Raw genomic sequence first — 16,317 nt, 5'->3', positions numbered from 1 at the left:
ACCACCCAGGGAACTTCACAGGCTTAGAAGATCTTGGCAAGTTTTAGGAAGTTCAAAGAACTCACGCAACTAGATTCACTGGTGTAGAGGAAGATGTAATCATGAGATGATACATTGTTATGCTTATGACCAAAAGGAGGCATTTCCGTTTTCTTTAGCCATGACTTTTTCATTCGTACAAGGGAATCAAACTTCATTCTGAAGGTAATACAGAGCCACTTAAGAATTTTAAGCAAAACAGCATGAGCTGATGTTCGTTCTGCAGGACACAGGAGTCTGACATTTGTTCATTCCACAGATATTTACTGAGCACCTACTATTGTTCTCTACCCTGTGCTGCTCACAGTTTTGAAAATAAAGGTCTAGATACAGAAGATATATGCGGGTTCCTGGAAATCAAGTTAAGAATCCAGATGAAAAAATGACAAAGCTTGCACTAAGCTGGTGGTGGCGGGTGGCCACCCCATGGGGGTACACGAGGAGGGTTTACTGCTCAGTGGAGCTCCGTGTCCCTTCTGTGGTCTCTCCTGGTAGGAGCTAGTGACAGGCCTGGGGTACACTGGACAGTGCAACTCTAGAGGACAACGACTGTCCAGATAACAAAATGTGGCCTGGGGAAAGTGACTGGAATAAGGCGAGACATCGGAGTGCAAAGAGTGCAGAGTCGTGGAGGTGTTTGGGGGTGGGGGGCGGGTGATTCGAGATCCCTGTCCTCTGAAGGCCTGAGAGTGGCCATCCCCACCAGGTACGGCTGCTGTGCTCCTGCATGCTCTGAGGATCAAATGTCACCCTGGAGGACCAAACACAGCCACTCCTCCCAGTCCTGAATCTGGCAGGAATGCATTCCATGGGATTAAAGAGAAATGTGAGAGTTTTACCTAGGGCATTATCCGATTGCTTAAGAGGCATGATAATAAATAATCTCAGAGGGAAAAAAAAGCTTCTCATGGTATAATCCTCATCATGTTCAACATCAGGGAAATGGAATCAAATGCCCCTACTGCCAGCCCTGGAACAGGATATCCAGAATCTCTTCAGTGGCAGCCAGAAACAACAGCCTCTCACTCCTGTGAAGGAGCAAGCAGAGCACGTTGCCACACCGGCCACCCTGGCCCTCCCTCCCCCACCCAGGCCCAGAGCCCTCAGGAAGAGCTTCCTTACGAACCCTGGAGCAGAGGCCTGACCCAGGAAGGGACTCAGAGAAGGGCAAGGCTTCATGGAAGTAAGTATACCCTGGATGGTGAAATTGGTGTGAAGAGAAAATTACCCCTGATTGGAGGGTTGGGATAAAAATATCTCCAATCTGTAAACAAAGTAGTTGTGTTGCCAGTGGAAGTGGGTCTCTTTCACAGGCTCGAAAAAAAAGCAGTTCGCCGACGCACGCTCAGGAGATTGTGGTATGGCAAGATCTGTTCAGGTGGAAGGCTGCCCCTGTGTCTGTGGCTGTGCTGGGTATGCAGGCTCCTGCCTGGAGGCTGCATTTGGAGTCTGCGAGGCCATTGGCCACGTGGCTGCTGGGAGCACATGGTTATGAAGAAAGAACATGGGAGTGCGTGGGGTAAGTATGGGTCACCAAGAAAGAGAGCTCTTCTTTGTTCCCTGGGGTTTGGGAAGGCCCAAGCGCTTTTTCAAAACAACCAATCAACTTCCCAAGCTTTCCAGGCTACTGATGGGTCCAACCCGTAACCAGTCGATCCCTTTCCCAGGTTAGACTAACAGGCCTCCATGGTCAAGCATCTCTCCCTGCACCATTTTGACTACTGTTGAGCATAAACTCACCTCCCTCAGCTCCCTCCAAAATCCGGTACTGGAGGAGGGAATGGAGGGGAGTTCATCCTTGGCAGGGCAATGCTATGATGCCCTGGAGGGTGAGAAGCTGTAGCTTTCTGGTAAAGCCAACAGGCTTATGCTCCATGGTTGATTATGCTCAACAATGTCCAGCTCCCTTTCCTTCCTTCCTTGTTAATAATCAGCTGTCTACAGTAACAGTTGGAGTGTCCAGGAAGCACACACCCAGGGCATGCCAGCGCTGTAGGTACCTCTGTGCTGGAGGTTAGGGTCCCTCACCACCAAGCTTCTCACCCTCAGCCTCACAGAGCAGCTGTTGCTGCTGGGCTTGGCTTTAAGACAGTTCAGATAGCATGTGTGTCCCAGTGCTCATCTGTGTCCTCAGCCTGAAAGCACAGATTAGGAAGAGTTCCTCACCTTCTCCCTGGGCCAGTGGAAATATTTACCAGGTCAAGTAGAGGGGGGAAAAAAAAAGACCTGTTCTGTTTTATCTCACCGCAGGAGTCCCTGCTGAAGGGGTCTGTGCAGTGTTGTTTACCGGCTGTCCCTGACACCTGTTCCTGGGTGTCTGTGTGGGGCACAGGGCCAAGCCTTGCTTCTCCATCTCCTCAGAGAAAGAACTGCAGCCGCCACCCTGACAGAGGAATCTGGGATGCAGGATTCCTAGGGCCTCGGCCTCGAGGAAGCAAACCCTGTGTCAGACTTTCACTGTGGGCATGCTATTGTCCATCCATCATTATGGCTGTGGCCGTGTGGTGCTACATTTCCATGTGCGTTGGTGAGCAAAGAGACCCTGGCTGACAGTGAAGCAAAGGGGACACTTTAACTTCTCCCCCAGCAGAGGTGAGTGATTCTTTCATCGATGGCCTGCATGACACATTTACTACAAACACACACACACACAATTTAGGACATGAACACCTATCCTTCTTTGGTTGAAATATGAAAGGTCTGCTAAGTTGCTTGTTAAAAAGACCTTTCTCTAGGACAGTGGTCCCCCACCTTTTTGGCACCAGGGGCCGGTTTTGTGGAAGACAATATTTTCATGGATGGGGTCAGAGGGGGGATGGTTTCAGAATGATTCAAGTGCATTACAGTTACTGTGCACTTTATTTCTATTATTATTACATTGTTACATATAATGAAACAGTTATGCAACTCCCCATAATGCAGAAGCAGTGGGAGCCCTGAGCTTGTTTCCTGCAGCTAGATGGTCCTGTTTGGGGGTGGCGGGGACAGTGACACCGGAGTGTGTTGCTTATGTCCAGTCTACTCCTACTCTCATTTTGGTTGCTGTCACTACAGAAAACCTGCTTCACAAAGACAGGAGGTTGGAAATGGCAGCAGGCTTTTCAGTGCTTTTATGGCAATCTCAGTATACCTTGACTTTATTTATCTTTTTTTTTTTTGCCTGCAACAATCTTTTATTTTCTTGCCTTTAAGGCTACTGAAAATCTGCTCAAAGACAAGGCCATTAATTCTCCTAAGAAACATGCCCCTGCCCACATGGCCTAGGTCTCCATCAGGTTCATGGTGAGCATGTGCTACGTCGCATTCTATGCTGCAGGAGCGTTTTCTTGTGAATCTGTGGGGTTATGGCCAATTCTTTCTGGAAATATCAGCTTCTCACAAACTGCCTTCTTGATCATTAATTTCTGTACTACTTCATTGGGATCCATGAAGAAGGGAGGAGGAGCATGCGTTACATTAGCAATTTTGTTCTCTCTGGATGTATATTCTCATAACATGCAGTCTTGTCAGCCTCTGGTAAAGTCTCATGTCATTCATTCTGATAAGCTCTCCATCAATTCTCAAAAAGAAAAAGAAAAAACTGCAACAGTAGGAAAAAGCTGGAAGACATTACTCTGATCTTTGCCCTTAGACTTGAAACTCCATGATCATGAAGTTCATCTCAAACAGGAGAACTTCTTCAAAAAACTGAATCTGTTCTCTGGCTTTCAATTTCTCTGTATTTATAAGATCTATTGTAGGTACCACCTTTAACTTGAGTGATTCTTCAAGTAACATTCCATTATAATCTGTTGTATAGGTCTCATCATGTGGTTTAATAACCTCCTTGGAGTGTTCACCCTCTGTCCTGCTTTCCTGCCGCTTTTCTGCAAGGCTACTTTGAGCATTTCTTGATAGTTGTTTACACATTTTAAAGCATCTGTAGCATTGAACTCAATCCCAAGGCAAGAACAGTGCTGGGTTCTTAAAACATTTCCAGCCCTGGCTGGTGTGGCTCAGTGGACTGAGCGCTGGCCTGTGAACCAAAAGGTCACTGGTTCAGTCAGGACACATGCCTGGGTTGTGGGCCAGGTCTCTGGTTGGGGGCGTGCAAGAGGCAACCAACTGATGTCTCTCACATACATCGATCTTTCTCTCTCTTTCTCCCTCCCTTCCCCTCTCTCTGAAAATAAATAAATAAAATCTTAAAAAAAATATTTGTCTCCAAACATCATTTCAAAGAGGGATGGCATATACAATTCATCAGCTAACTTCTCCACATCCTCTGACTCCATGATGTGGATCTTGGTAGATGTGGGTCTTGGTAGCCGTCAGCTTCCGGGGCCCAAAGGAGAAGTCCCAGTGGCTACTCTGGAAGCTGTGGATCATCATGGCTGAGGTGGGGCCAGCGTGGGTGATGTAGGACAGGCTGGAGTGGCATTGGCAGCGGACGCTGGTTCTCCCACCTTGCTGAGGCCCAGCCCCTCTCCCACTCACCACCTTGACTTTAATCTGCTAACCTCCTGCTATGAGGCCCATTTGGAAACCTCTGTTCTAGGAAGCCACTTAAAGCCAAAACTCTGGCATTAATATTGATAGGGGAAATCAAGAGTTAAGGATTTTAGCTGTAGTTATAGTTGCTAGGCTTAAGTGATTAATGCACGTGGAAAGCTGTTTATCCAAGAACTGGAATACAGGACGTCTGTCACTCCAGGAGGTCCACAAGCAATTAAACTTTTGTGCCCCAAGGGGTCTGCAAGTGGTGAGTTCGTATCTTAGCCATTGTGTTCCAGGGAGGGGATGTCCATGCTGTAGATAAAGGATTGCCGATCAGCAGATAAAGAAGTACTAGGAAATTGCCACCAGACTGCAACTCTGTTTAACCTTTTTTCCAAACCGCTTACCTACCCTTCCTTCTCCCTATGAAAAGGTTGAGATGAGATGTTAAGATGGTTTTTCAAGGTACATAACCCATCATCTTCTCAGTTTTCTGGTCATCTGAATAAAGTGCCTATAAAGATATTTTTAAAAAGATTTTATTCATTTATTTTAGAGCAAGGAAGGGAGGGAAAAAGAGAGGGAAAGAAACATCAATATGTGGTTGTCTGTCACACCCCCCACCTCCACCAGAGACTTGGCCTGAAACCCAGGTATGTGCCCTGACTGGGAATCAAACCTGTGACCTTTTGGTTTTGCAGGCCGGCACTCAATTCACTGAGCCACACCAGGCAGGGCTGCCCATAAAGATTTAAGCTCCATTTGTACTTACTGGTTCTGGTAGAGACAGGCAGCATGAACGCCGACTTTTCTGGTTTCAGCGTGACCATTTTCAATGGAACCACTATGGAGCAGAGAAATATGCAAATAGGTGGAACCACAGACCTTCCCTTCCTTCTATAGCACCAGCAGCATATCCTGCTGGAGTGGATGGAGGTTTAGATGGCCACTATTTTCTTAGATTGGGGGGTGGGCCCTCTTATTTAAATAAAATGAAAGAAATAGTTTTAAGAGAAAGCAGAGGAAGATAGTTGTGATAACATGTGAGAGAATGGAGTTGGAAATACGCAAGGAAGGTAGGACTTAAAGGGAGAGGAAAGGGAGCAGCAGAATCCTTGAGGAGCCCTGAAGAGGAATGCTTTCATGGGACTACAGTGGGTCAGAGAATCTCCTCCATCAGAGAGCTCCCTGCTCTCAAGCAGCGAGGGTTGACTTCAGGCATATAAGGGCGTGAAAGAACAGAAGCCATAGCCCTGTTACTTTTAAAGAATATAGTCACACCAAAAAATAAACACACCCTGATGTAAAATTCCTCTGTGTTTCTCATTCCTTCTGACACATTTGCAGGCTGAAGGTCCTACTTTTTTTTTAATCAGGACTCTCCAGGAATATTGTAACTGTTTTGTCTGAACCGAACTAAAATACTAGGAAAGGGAAGGGGTACAGCAATTGTCAATATGAGAAACATCCAAAGCTGTAAAAGTTTTTATGAGTTTATTTGAGCCAAAATGATGACAACTGCTGGAAAGCAAAATCTCAAGGGATTGAGAAAATGCTCCGGAAAGTGGCAGTTTTAGTTCTTATTTTATACATCAGAATCAAAGGGAAAGGTTTAAGAGGGTTACATGGAATCCATCGGTGATAGACTGGGGAGGCAGGAGAAAGCAAAGCAGGAAATCTCTGGGATTGGATAGAAAGTGAAATGACAGGCATACTTCTTGTACACAGGGGTACAGGATAGCTAACAGTTAACAATGAACATGATAACGATAACAGTGAGGGGACTTTGGTCTCTGCTCTGGTGTGATGGTTGGGTGATTGTGCTTTGAGGGGTGGTGGTGGGGAAATTACTCCGATATTACAAAGGCATGTCATCAGGTATATTATCCTACACGCAAAAAGACAATAGATAGGATCAGTTTAGGTGAAGATTGACCAATGTTAGGGAAAAACACCACACTAGGACATGACTACTCACCCGGAACAGTTTTTAGTTAGGAAGTTTTCAGTTCAGACCATCCTGTGTGGTTACATTGGTCACTGAGTTTTTGAGGCCACCCTGCAGGCCTCTCCCAAGTTTGGCGCGTTTACTGTGTGGCCTCCTTTTCCTTCACACAACAAACACATTCTGTTTCAGCCGTTTATCTCGTGTGATTTCCACATGACCATGTTAGGTGGGTATTGTTGTCCCTGTTCTACAGGCAAGGAATTTAAGGCTTAGAGAAGGTAAGTAACTTCCCCACATTTATAAAAACTGAGAATTGGGATCACAGTCCACCAGACTTCAGAGCCCACATTCCCCTTCCCGGACTACCGCTGCTGGGACTTCTGTGGGCTGCTCCGAGGCGAGACTCACGGGGAAAACCTCGCTCTTCCTTTGCCGCTTGATTTACACCTTATGCTGGTATCGAAAAATACTGCAAATGCTTTTGTTCAAGTGCAGCACAAGCATGTTTAGTTCCTTGAGCTCTTCTAAGAAATATGTCCCTCCTTAGTAAGCCACATATTAGAAATAAGCATATTGAGCCCTGGCTGGGTAGTTTAGTTGGTTCCAGCATCGTCCCCTTCGCCAAGGTTGAGTGAGGGCTCAATCTCCAGTCAGGGCACATACAAGAAGCAACTAATAAATGCATAAATGAGTGGAAAACAAGTTGATATTTCTCTCTTTTCTCTCTCTAAAAATCAATAATTTTTAAAAACATTTTTAAAAAGAAATAAGCAGACTCAGGTGGATGATGTGATGATAGAAGCACAGACTGTAGAGCCCACGCACTGAATGCTTTCAGAGCTCTGATTCCCTTCTGAACAGGACCGGAGCTCTCTGGGAGCTTTGCTGGAAACAGTAAAATCATAAGGAAGAGCAGACCACTTGACCACCCAGTGCATTCTACCCTGTCCTGCTGCCTTAGTGGTGGGCCTCCATTCCAGAATCGTGTATCTCAGCTACAGGTCATAGCTTGCAGACTTCATATGTAGAGGATTATCAATGTTTTACAATGAAGGACCTGCCTCCACTCTCAGATAAACCTCTGCTCCTTATAGGATATGCATGGAGCTGCTTTGTAATCTTGTTTGGACTTTTGAAAGATTTCCTAGTGGAGAAGACATTTAATAGGCAGAACTATTTCACAGTGCAAGCACAGGAACTCCAGTAGGAGAAAAGAGGCACAATTTCTGAAAACTGTACTGTGTCCACAGTCAGAAACCATCTTACATTCCTCAGGTAACCAAAATGGTCCCTTCAGTTAGGCAAATAACCCCTGGCTGTATAACCAGGAGCTGAAGAAAATAATAGAGGAAAGAGAGAGCAGAAGGAAAAATAGCCAGTGGATCTAAAAAGAATTTTTCTCTTTTAATTTCTTTATTATGTGTTTGATGAAGGGAGGCTACCACCATAAAATAATTTTCACATACTGTTACTTGTGACTTTGGATCATGATAAACCAGAATAGAAAGAAGCTTTAGAAAATGAAAAAAAAGTCCTGGCTGGTGTGACTCAGTGGATTGAGTGCTGGCCTGAGAACCAAAGGGTCACTGGTTCCATTCCCAGTCAGAGCACATGCCTGGGTTGCCAGCCAGTTCCCCAGTAGGGAGCCCACGAGAGGCAACCACACATTGATGCTTCTCTCCCTCTCTTTCTCCCTTGCTTCCCCTCTCCCTAAACATAAATAAATAAAATCTTAAAAAAAAAGCAGAAAGGGAAAAGCAGTAGTTACCTACAAGGGGGCTCTTATAAGACTATCAGCTGATTTCTCAAAAGAATATTTGCATTCTATAAGGGATTGGCAAGAAATATTCACAGTGATGAAAAGCAAGGACCTACAACCAAAATTATTCTATTCAGCAAAGCTATCATTTAGAATCAAAGGACAGATAAAGAGCTTCCCAGACAAATAAAAAAGCTTAAGGAGTTCATCATCACCAAACCATTATTATATGAAATGTTAAAGGGTTCTTTAAGAAGAACATAAGAAAATATGAACAATAAAATGTCAATAAATACATATCTATCAACAATTTAATCTAAAAAATAAAATAAACAAGCAGAACAGAAACAGAATCATAGATACAGAGAACATTTTGGAGGGGGGTTGGGTGGATGGATGAAAAAGGTGAAGGGATTAAGAAGTACAAATTGGTAGTTACAGAATAGTCATGGGACTGTAAGTACATCATAGGGCATAGAGTAGCCAAAGAACATACATGCAGGACCCATGGACATGGACAACGGTGTGGAGATTGCCAGAGGGAGTGGTGGGTGCTGGATAGAGAGGGACAAAGGGGCGGAATTTGGGACAACTGTAACAGCATAAAAAGTCAAATATAATTAAAATAAATAAAAACAATCCTTAGTGACTGAATAAAAAGACTTATAAAGAAAATTATATAATGATTGCATTTGAAACATGAATCTGGCAACAACCTCAATCTATTTGATGTTTCTTGATATTTGTATATAGTATAAATTGAAATATAATATATATAATTTAGTATATATATAAATTATACACACACTGTTCTACTTTGTAAAAACCAAAAACACCAAAATAAATTTAGGGTGGCTAAAAACCCTAAACAAACCCTCATATGAAAAATTGAAGTTCTTTAGTTATGTATTAAAACACAGTTGTTGGAAATTAACACACTTTACTAATCACTATATTCAAATTCTGGTTTTACTCATATTTCCTGTAACACTAGAGATGTACTTTCTATATTAGATATAATACAAGCTATTTCAAAATTTTCCATAGTATTAAATGACACTAAAAACCAACTGCATCCTTAAGTCCAATTTTCAGTATATTTTATTCTTCTCTTCCTCTTGTCTTCTTGTCTTCATAAGATTCTGCTGCATTTTCCTCCCTGGCCTTATCATTTTCCTACATTCGGAAACCAGGTAGTTAAATGTTCCTTCAGTTAGGCAAATAGTTAGGCTGGTTTTCTGCAGAAGAAACTATAGGTGTATCATCAGTTTTGACCTACCATGGAAACAAATTTTGCTTGTTTCAGAAAGATGCCACTTCTATGTACTGTAAAATGCGTGTGTTGGCTATGTTTTATATTGATTTTGGAGCTTTTTTTCTTTTATCAGATTTGGAACTGGGGCCTCAAACAAGGTGCAGGCAATAATGCTTCCAAGATAACTGGGCTGCATCCTTATTGGTAAAATGAGAAACCCTTCATTTTACAGTTTTTAATTGAGTGTTCCTTCTCTGATCTGTAGTGATGCACTCATTCTATAGCTATGGAAATTTACCCCACCTCATTCTTAAACATCCTCCTCCCACTCAATTCACTGAAACAGACGCCATGGGCGCAGGTCCAGGCATCCCTGCATCCAGCATAACCAGACTTCAGCTTCCTTTGTCACCATGGTGACTGCTCGCCGGGTCTGGTGGTCGCTATGGTAACAAGGGGCGGGTAGCCGGGTCTCCTCAAGCTGGGCGCATGCGCTCGGGGAAGCCTAGTTGCGCCGCAAACCCGCTGCCGCTGAGCTTTCCAAGACATGGCGCTGAGGCTGCAGCGGCGGGGGTTCCAGCTCTGCGCCCGGCTGCCCGACTTCTTCCTGATGCTGCTTTTCAAGGGTGAGTGTGAGTGTCCACTTTTGGGAGACAGGAGTCTAGGGGCGACGGGAGCGGAGCGGGCCCGCAGCGGCTGGATCCCGTCCAAGCGGGAATAGCGGTCCCAGCGTCCGCGGCTCCGGGGACTCCTGGGCTCGGGTGGTCCGAGTTCTCGGCTGCAAGAGCGCTCGTGTCCGGGGAGAGGATTCAGATCCGGGCCTGGAGGTGGGGTCCGGGAGGATGGGTACGGGGTGCGGGGGCCCGTGGAAGGCCCGTGGGGTCCCGGGCAGCCCGTTGCGGGTGATGGACTCGACCCGGGCAGTTGGCACCGCTTCTGGAAAGACAGTGGCCGCTTGGGCGTGGGCGCGGGAAATTGCTGGAAGACACTGGAGCGAGCGGCATGCGTGGAAGTGGATAGTGAGCGGCTTTCTGAAGGGTCAGCGGATGCACAACTCCATCGCCTGTCTGGCTCCTTATTCACGCTCTCTGGGGATCACTTGTCCCTTGCTGTAAACAAAGGGACTCAATTTGGCAAACCTAACTTTCCTTTCATGTAAATAAAATGTCACAGATCTCAGTCAAGTACTTTTTGTTGGTCTCCAGTTCGATCAGGAGACCCCGCAGGCCCTTACCCTGGGCGTTAGCATCTGGGCCATTTTGATCTGGACACACAGATAAAGTCGCGAGTTTTCATTTGTCTTTTCCACTGTCTGAAATTGCCATTAGCTTCGTGTGTCCCAGGACGATTGGACAGAAGGACTGAAATAGCTTCCGATTACTGAGCACATACTGTATACCGGGCACTTTGAACAATATCTTATTTAGTGTTTACAGCAACTTTGTGAGATGGGTTTTACTATCCCATTTTCACGTAAGAAAACTAAGACCTAAGCCAAGGCTCTTTTCAAAGGCTGTATTCCAAGTAAGGAGTGAAGACTCCAGCCCACCTCGATCTAATGCAGGATACCACACTTTTTCCCATGGCCGCTCAGTTCCTAGATCATTTTGTTGTTTGGCTTGTTCGCCATTGCCATCTCATGATGTTTTCCAGAATATACAAATTAAAACACGAAGTGACTGTTGGGGAGTGGGGGTGGAGGGACACGGAGAACAAAGCGCTGCCTGTGTTTGATGGCTGCTCCCGTGGGTGTTGGTAATGCTGGCAGTCAGAAGTGCGGCTGTGGGGCAGAAGCTGTGAAAACAGGGCTCTGGGATGAAGGGTGCGCTTCAGGGTGTAAATATTGACCATGTACTTTGCCTGAAAGTGATTTCCAGAAACATATGTGGTTGAGTGACATAAGTGGCCAAAGGCTAGCCAGGGGACAAGGGTGTCAGGAATGTCCAGCCCCCAGCTTTGTTGGTCACACTGACACTGTCCTATTCACAGACTGGAACAACTCTCTATTGTTGTGGAGGTCTATTCACATGAAAGTTTGCAGTTTTTATTTCAGGAACATTCGGCAATTTATTTCAGGAATGAGGATCTGTTGTGCTTGGTGGTTTGTTAACAAAATGAGAAGATGCTGAGGACTTCACACACCCTTTTATTCAGCTCCCCCGGAGGAGCTCGTCGTGTGGCTTTTTTGACATTAAGGGCTGAGGTTTACCTGGAGTGCATAGGAGAAATAATCAAATTTTGCAAAATAGGACCAATGACAAAGATCAAGGTGGTAGGGAGTATTAATTCCCTCTGAAGGGACATAGTTATCTTTTTTAGCAGGGAGCTCTGTTCTCATTATTTCGTTTAGACTCTAAATATACTTAGAGTAGCTTGAAACTTTATTCTTCCACAGGTCATGGCAGCAGTGTCTTTTTTTATTTTTACAATTATTCTTTTTTAAAAAGATTTTAAATTTATTTTAAATTTGTTCATTATTTTTTAAAAAGAGTTTGTTTATTTTAGAGAGAGGAGAAGGGAAGGAGAAAGAAAGGGAGAGAAACATCAGTGTGAGAGAGAAATGTCGATCAGCTGCCTCTCCTACATGCCCCAAATGGGGACCGGAGCCACACCTCAGGCATGTGCCCTGACGAGGAATCCAACTGGTGACCTTTCACTTTGTGGGACAATGCCCAAGCAGCTGAGCCACTTGGGTCAGGGCATGATTACTCCAATTGCTTTTGCTTTTCAGTATTTTCATTTAGCAAATGTTAGTTCCCTATATAATACAAACATTCTTTATTAGTTACCCTTTGCCAGGCTCTATTTTAAGAATTCAGCATATGTTCATTTAATATTGATAAAGAATCAAGAGGTGGTTAATATTATTTTTTCCATTTTGTAGATCAAGAAACAAGTACAGAGAGATTCAGTAACTTGCTAAGAGTAATTTAATCTGGAAATCTTCAACCATTTGTGTTAATCCAATTTTTGGGTATTTGTATTATTCCATTTGACAGAGGAGTTCTTATTATGGATCAATTTACCAAATTGTCAACTGTTCAAAGCTATGTGGTTTGTATCTAAAATACTCTTTTGTTGGATTGGTGACAGGTGCAGTTTAGGTTTATAAATGTTATGTCCCTGTTATGTTCCCTGTCGTTTTTGAATGATTATTACTGTCGGGCTTCTGAATCTTTTGATGTCCTAGAGGAAAGTGCTTCATTTAGAATTAAAACGGTAGGTAACAGTTTGTATTCTTAGAGTAAGACAATGTGCTAACGCCTAACAAAGTCTGAGAATCAAAATTTCCGGGACATTTTTTGAAAACCAAATTCTCAGTTTTCTCTTTGCATTTGTTTGGACTTTTGAAACATTTGAAAAAATAACCTATTCTTTTATGTTGTTTTAATTCCTTTAAATGATCTGACAGATACAGCCATGATTGGAATGTATGTGTGTTTTCAGAAGAGCAAGGGACACCTGCCTGAAGCTTGTGGTGCCTGAAGTCAGCTGTTCACTCCCAGGCAACTTGTTGATTGGCATTTGTTCTTCAGTGCTTCAGGCTGAGAGACCCAATGGACAGCTATTAGAGACACTTAGTCATAAGAAATTGTAGTGTTACATCCTGGCAGAATTACCATACACCCAACTTCTAAGCTCTCTGCAACTTGCTCTGAAGGCAGCCCAGTAGGGTAGGCTTAAATCGATTCTTTTGGAGGAAACTAGATTTATGTTAAGCGCACTTTCTGAAATGGCCAAATAATGTTACTGAAGAAGCTATGGATTTAGTACATCCAACTAGCAGCTGTTAGGGATGTGATATTAGCAAATTCCTTCTCTATAAATTCTTTGAATTTTTTCAAAGCACAAGTGGGGTAAAAGAAAGGAAAGTACCGTCCGTATGTGTGTGAATGAAGTTGGGATAGATGGAATCGGCTAAATAATACTCGAGTCAAGAAGTTGGATTCTCTTTCTTTTGTTTTAAGAGATTTTATTTATTTATTTTTTTTAGAGAGAGGGGAAGGGAGAGGGAGAGAAACATCAGTGTGTGAGAGAGCCATTGATCGGTTGCCTCTCACATGCTCTCAACCAGGGATCTGGCCCGCAACCCGGGCATGTGCTAGGACTGTGAATAAAACGACAACCTTTTGCTTTGCAGGCCAGCAGCCAGGGCAGATTCTGTTTTTTAAGATATGTTTGTAATCAGGTGGTATGAATATGGTGCAGTTAGGGCTGAATGCAGATTCCAAATCTTCTGTAACCACCCTCTGAATGCTAACATTATATTCACATAGCTTCACTGGAGTGTAGAGATGTGAGGGAAAGTTTCAGCAAGCACATTCTGCTACACTTTGTTTAGCAAGGGCAGAATCTGCTGTGGAACTCTGCATTGACAGCTAAACCCTTAATTTACTGCTTCTGCCGCTGGTCATTTTTTTCACTCAGCTTCCTGAGAATTAGTACTTATTTGTGATGTCAAGGAATGCTGTAGTATTCTGTGTTGGTGTGTTTTCTTTGTTTTTTAAGTTGTATCTATTATGTGTTATATATTTCTCATGAGTAGTTAATGTGTACAGCAGGAGTTTCAATGCCGTTTATGTAGAAACAGCAGAGTTTTTATTAAATTAGGACTATGCAAACATGTTTTTCTTATATCGCCTTTCATTTTTAGAGTATCCCACGGCTACTGTGGTTCAGCCTTCTTTCTGCAGATTGTTGCCAAAATCAGAATCTGCCATCTCCCTGCTCTCTGCTTTGCCTAACTTAACCTCAACTCAGAGTGACTTCCTGTCTGTAAATAAGCATAGCTCTTAGTCTGTAGTTCGGTTCAGTGCGGCGGATACTTACTGAGTACCTATCAGGAATGTGCCAGGCGCTGTTGTTTATGCTCAGGGTGCAAAATGAATAAAGCATTTCCAGCCCTCGAAGAGCCAGGATGAGTGCACTCTGAATTATGTTGGGCTTCCATTGTTTAGTGTAAATGCATTTTATCTTTTTGGTGATATTAAACATTTGTTGAGAACAGAGGCTGAATTTAATTTCCTTTGTATCTTTTCAGAGGTGATTATAGTAAATATTCTCTTTGTCACTCGAAACTCAGTTAACGTTTCCTAAACACTGCCTGTGTGTTTGGCATTTTTAATGTATCTTATCTTTCCTGTGGCCCAGAAACTTTTGGAAATGCTTAGTTTTTAACTACATTAGTGTTTGTGGAAGGAAAATAATGGGACGTATTTCTTGACTTGGTTTAATTTAAAAATCTTTCTACCATCTACTCTATGCAGCTATACAAGGTTAAACCGAAGAAGAATATGGGGAAATGATGATGATATAATTTAAGTGGCACAGGCTGCAGGTATGATTAGTATATATCAAATAGCTACAGTTACACAAAACATGTAATGCCTAGGGGTGAAAACATGGAAAAAATGAATTAAAATGTTGATAGGAGCTATTTTTGAATGGTACATCTTCTTTATGGCTGATGGTTTTCTGCTTCTGTCTGTTTTTCTGGCTGATTCTTTTGTCTTTTTAAGTTTTCTTTCATGAGGATTTAAAAATTGTTTTTAAAGGATTTTATTTATTTTTAGAGAGTAGAAGGGAGGAAGAGAGGGAGAGAAACATCAGTGTGCAGTTGCCTCTCGAGCACCCCCTACTGGGACCCTGACCTGCAACCCAGGCATGTGCCGTGACTGGGAAACGAACCTGGGACCCTTTGGTTCCCAGGCCTGCACTCAGTCCACTCACTGAGCCACACCAGCCAGGGCAGATAGTGGGCTTTTAAATTTGATGCTGGTAAGGATTTTCTTTTAAAATGGGAAACCTTTGCTTAATTTAATGTGAGAGCATGTGGATTGTGCCTTTTTCTAGCTCCTTAATGTCCATCACAGTGGATGGAGGGGCTGACTCGAAGTTCCGTTGTTTGATTATGCAGTCTTAGTGACTCATTTGAGAGATTTGTGGCCATTGGTTTTGAATGGGGAGCCAGCTGTGGCATCCTTGGCAAGTGGCTAACTGGAAAACTAAAAGGGCTGATGAGAGTATCTACCTCCCCCTACCCTGCTCCGCCTCCAACTGTTTAGAGTCAGCCAGCATTTGTCGAACGCCTGCTTTGTGCTAGCCGGGCAGCTCTGGGAGGGCCCGACCTTTGTTTTGGATGGAGGAATACCAGATCAAACTGGCCGCCTTAGAGAGTAGATGCTGAAAGATGTTTCCTGAAGTGTGCTGTCAGCTGATGCACTCTTATCACTTCTCCCTGCCCTCCACAGGCTTCCTTGTTGGATATCTTTCTGTAAGGAAAGTATTTAACGTCTTCAGAGTGAGGTACAGCTATCTGGAGGATCCCAAAGCAAAGAATGCAGCAAATCCTAAAACAGCTGCCTTTCCTTGTCTTTCCTTTCCTTCCTTGCCATGTTTTCTCCCCTAAAGTATCTCTGTTGGGATGCTGAATCTTAATCAGCGAATCCCTGTGTATTTGGCAATCTCCGTTTTCATGGCACCAAAGCTTTCTGTGGGCGAAATAGGGAGATAAAAGATAAGGTCTTTCCCATACCAGAAGAAACATACAGTTTAGAATGCTAACCAACAGTAGCATTTAGGGTAGATGTTTTCTGTGTTTAGAAGTGAGCGTACTTGCTCTGGGCTAGCCTGGGGGAAGAGAATTCAAGAAGGAGTGGAATTTTAGGGGTAATTTTGGTTTACATAGTGTACATTTGGGAGAATGGAGGTGTTGAGGCCAATTAAGTGAGGAAATAATATGAGCAAACGTGTGGAGTTGGGAATACATGCATATGTTGTATTTTGGGACCAATGAATTATTATAATGATAAAAATATTTACAGCTGCCATTTATTGAAA

At 43.6% G+C, this 16,317-nt stretch overlaps 1 protein-coding gene and 1 pseudogene across 1 annotated transcript in view; one reads left to right on the top strand and one right to left on the bottom strand.

The window, feature by feature from the left end:
- Positions 1-3,344: 3,344 nt before the first annotated feature.
- On the bottom strand, positions 3,345-4,410 carry LOC123832526 (annotated as a pseudogene).
- Positions 4,411-9,974: 5,564 nt separating this feature from the next.
- Positions 9,975-16,317, top strand: part of JAM3 (junctional adhesion molecule 3) — a 77,657-nt gene continuing 71,314 nt past the window's right edge. Inside the window, exon 1 of the mRNA XM_045860362.1 lies at positions 9,975-10,103. Coding sequence (XP_045716318.1) covers positions 10,025-10,103 — 79 coding nt within the window. The 5' untranslated portion in view covers positions 9,975-10,024. The remainder of the gene's footprint in view (positions 10,104-16,317) is intronic.

The sequence above is a fragment of the Phyllostomus hastatus genome, unplaced genomic scaffold (assembly GCF_019186645.2).
Source record: "Phyllostomus hastatus isolate PE091 unplaced genomic scaffold, TTU_PhHast_1.1 phas_scaffold_193, whole genome shotgun sequence".
In the NCBI taxonomy this organism is placed as follows: domain Eukaryota; kingdom Metazoa; phylum Chordata; class Mammalia; order Chiroptera; family Phyllostomidae; genus Phyllostomus; species Phyllostomus hastatus.
This window is presented reverse-complemented; position numbering and strand designations above follow the sequence as displayed.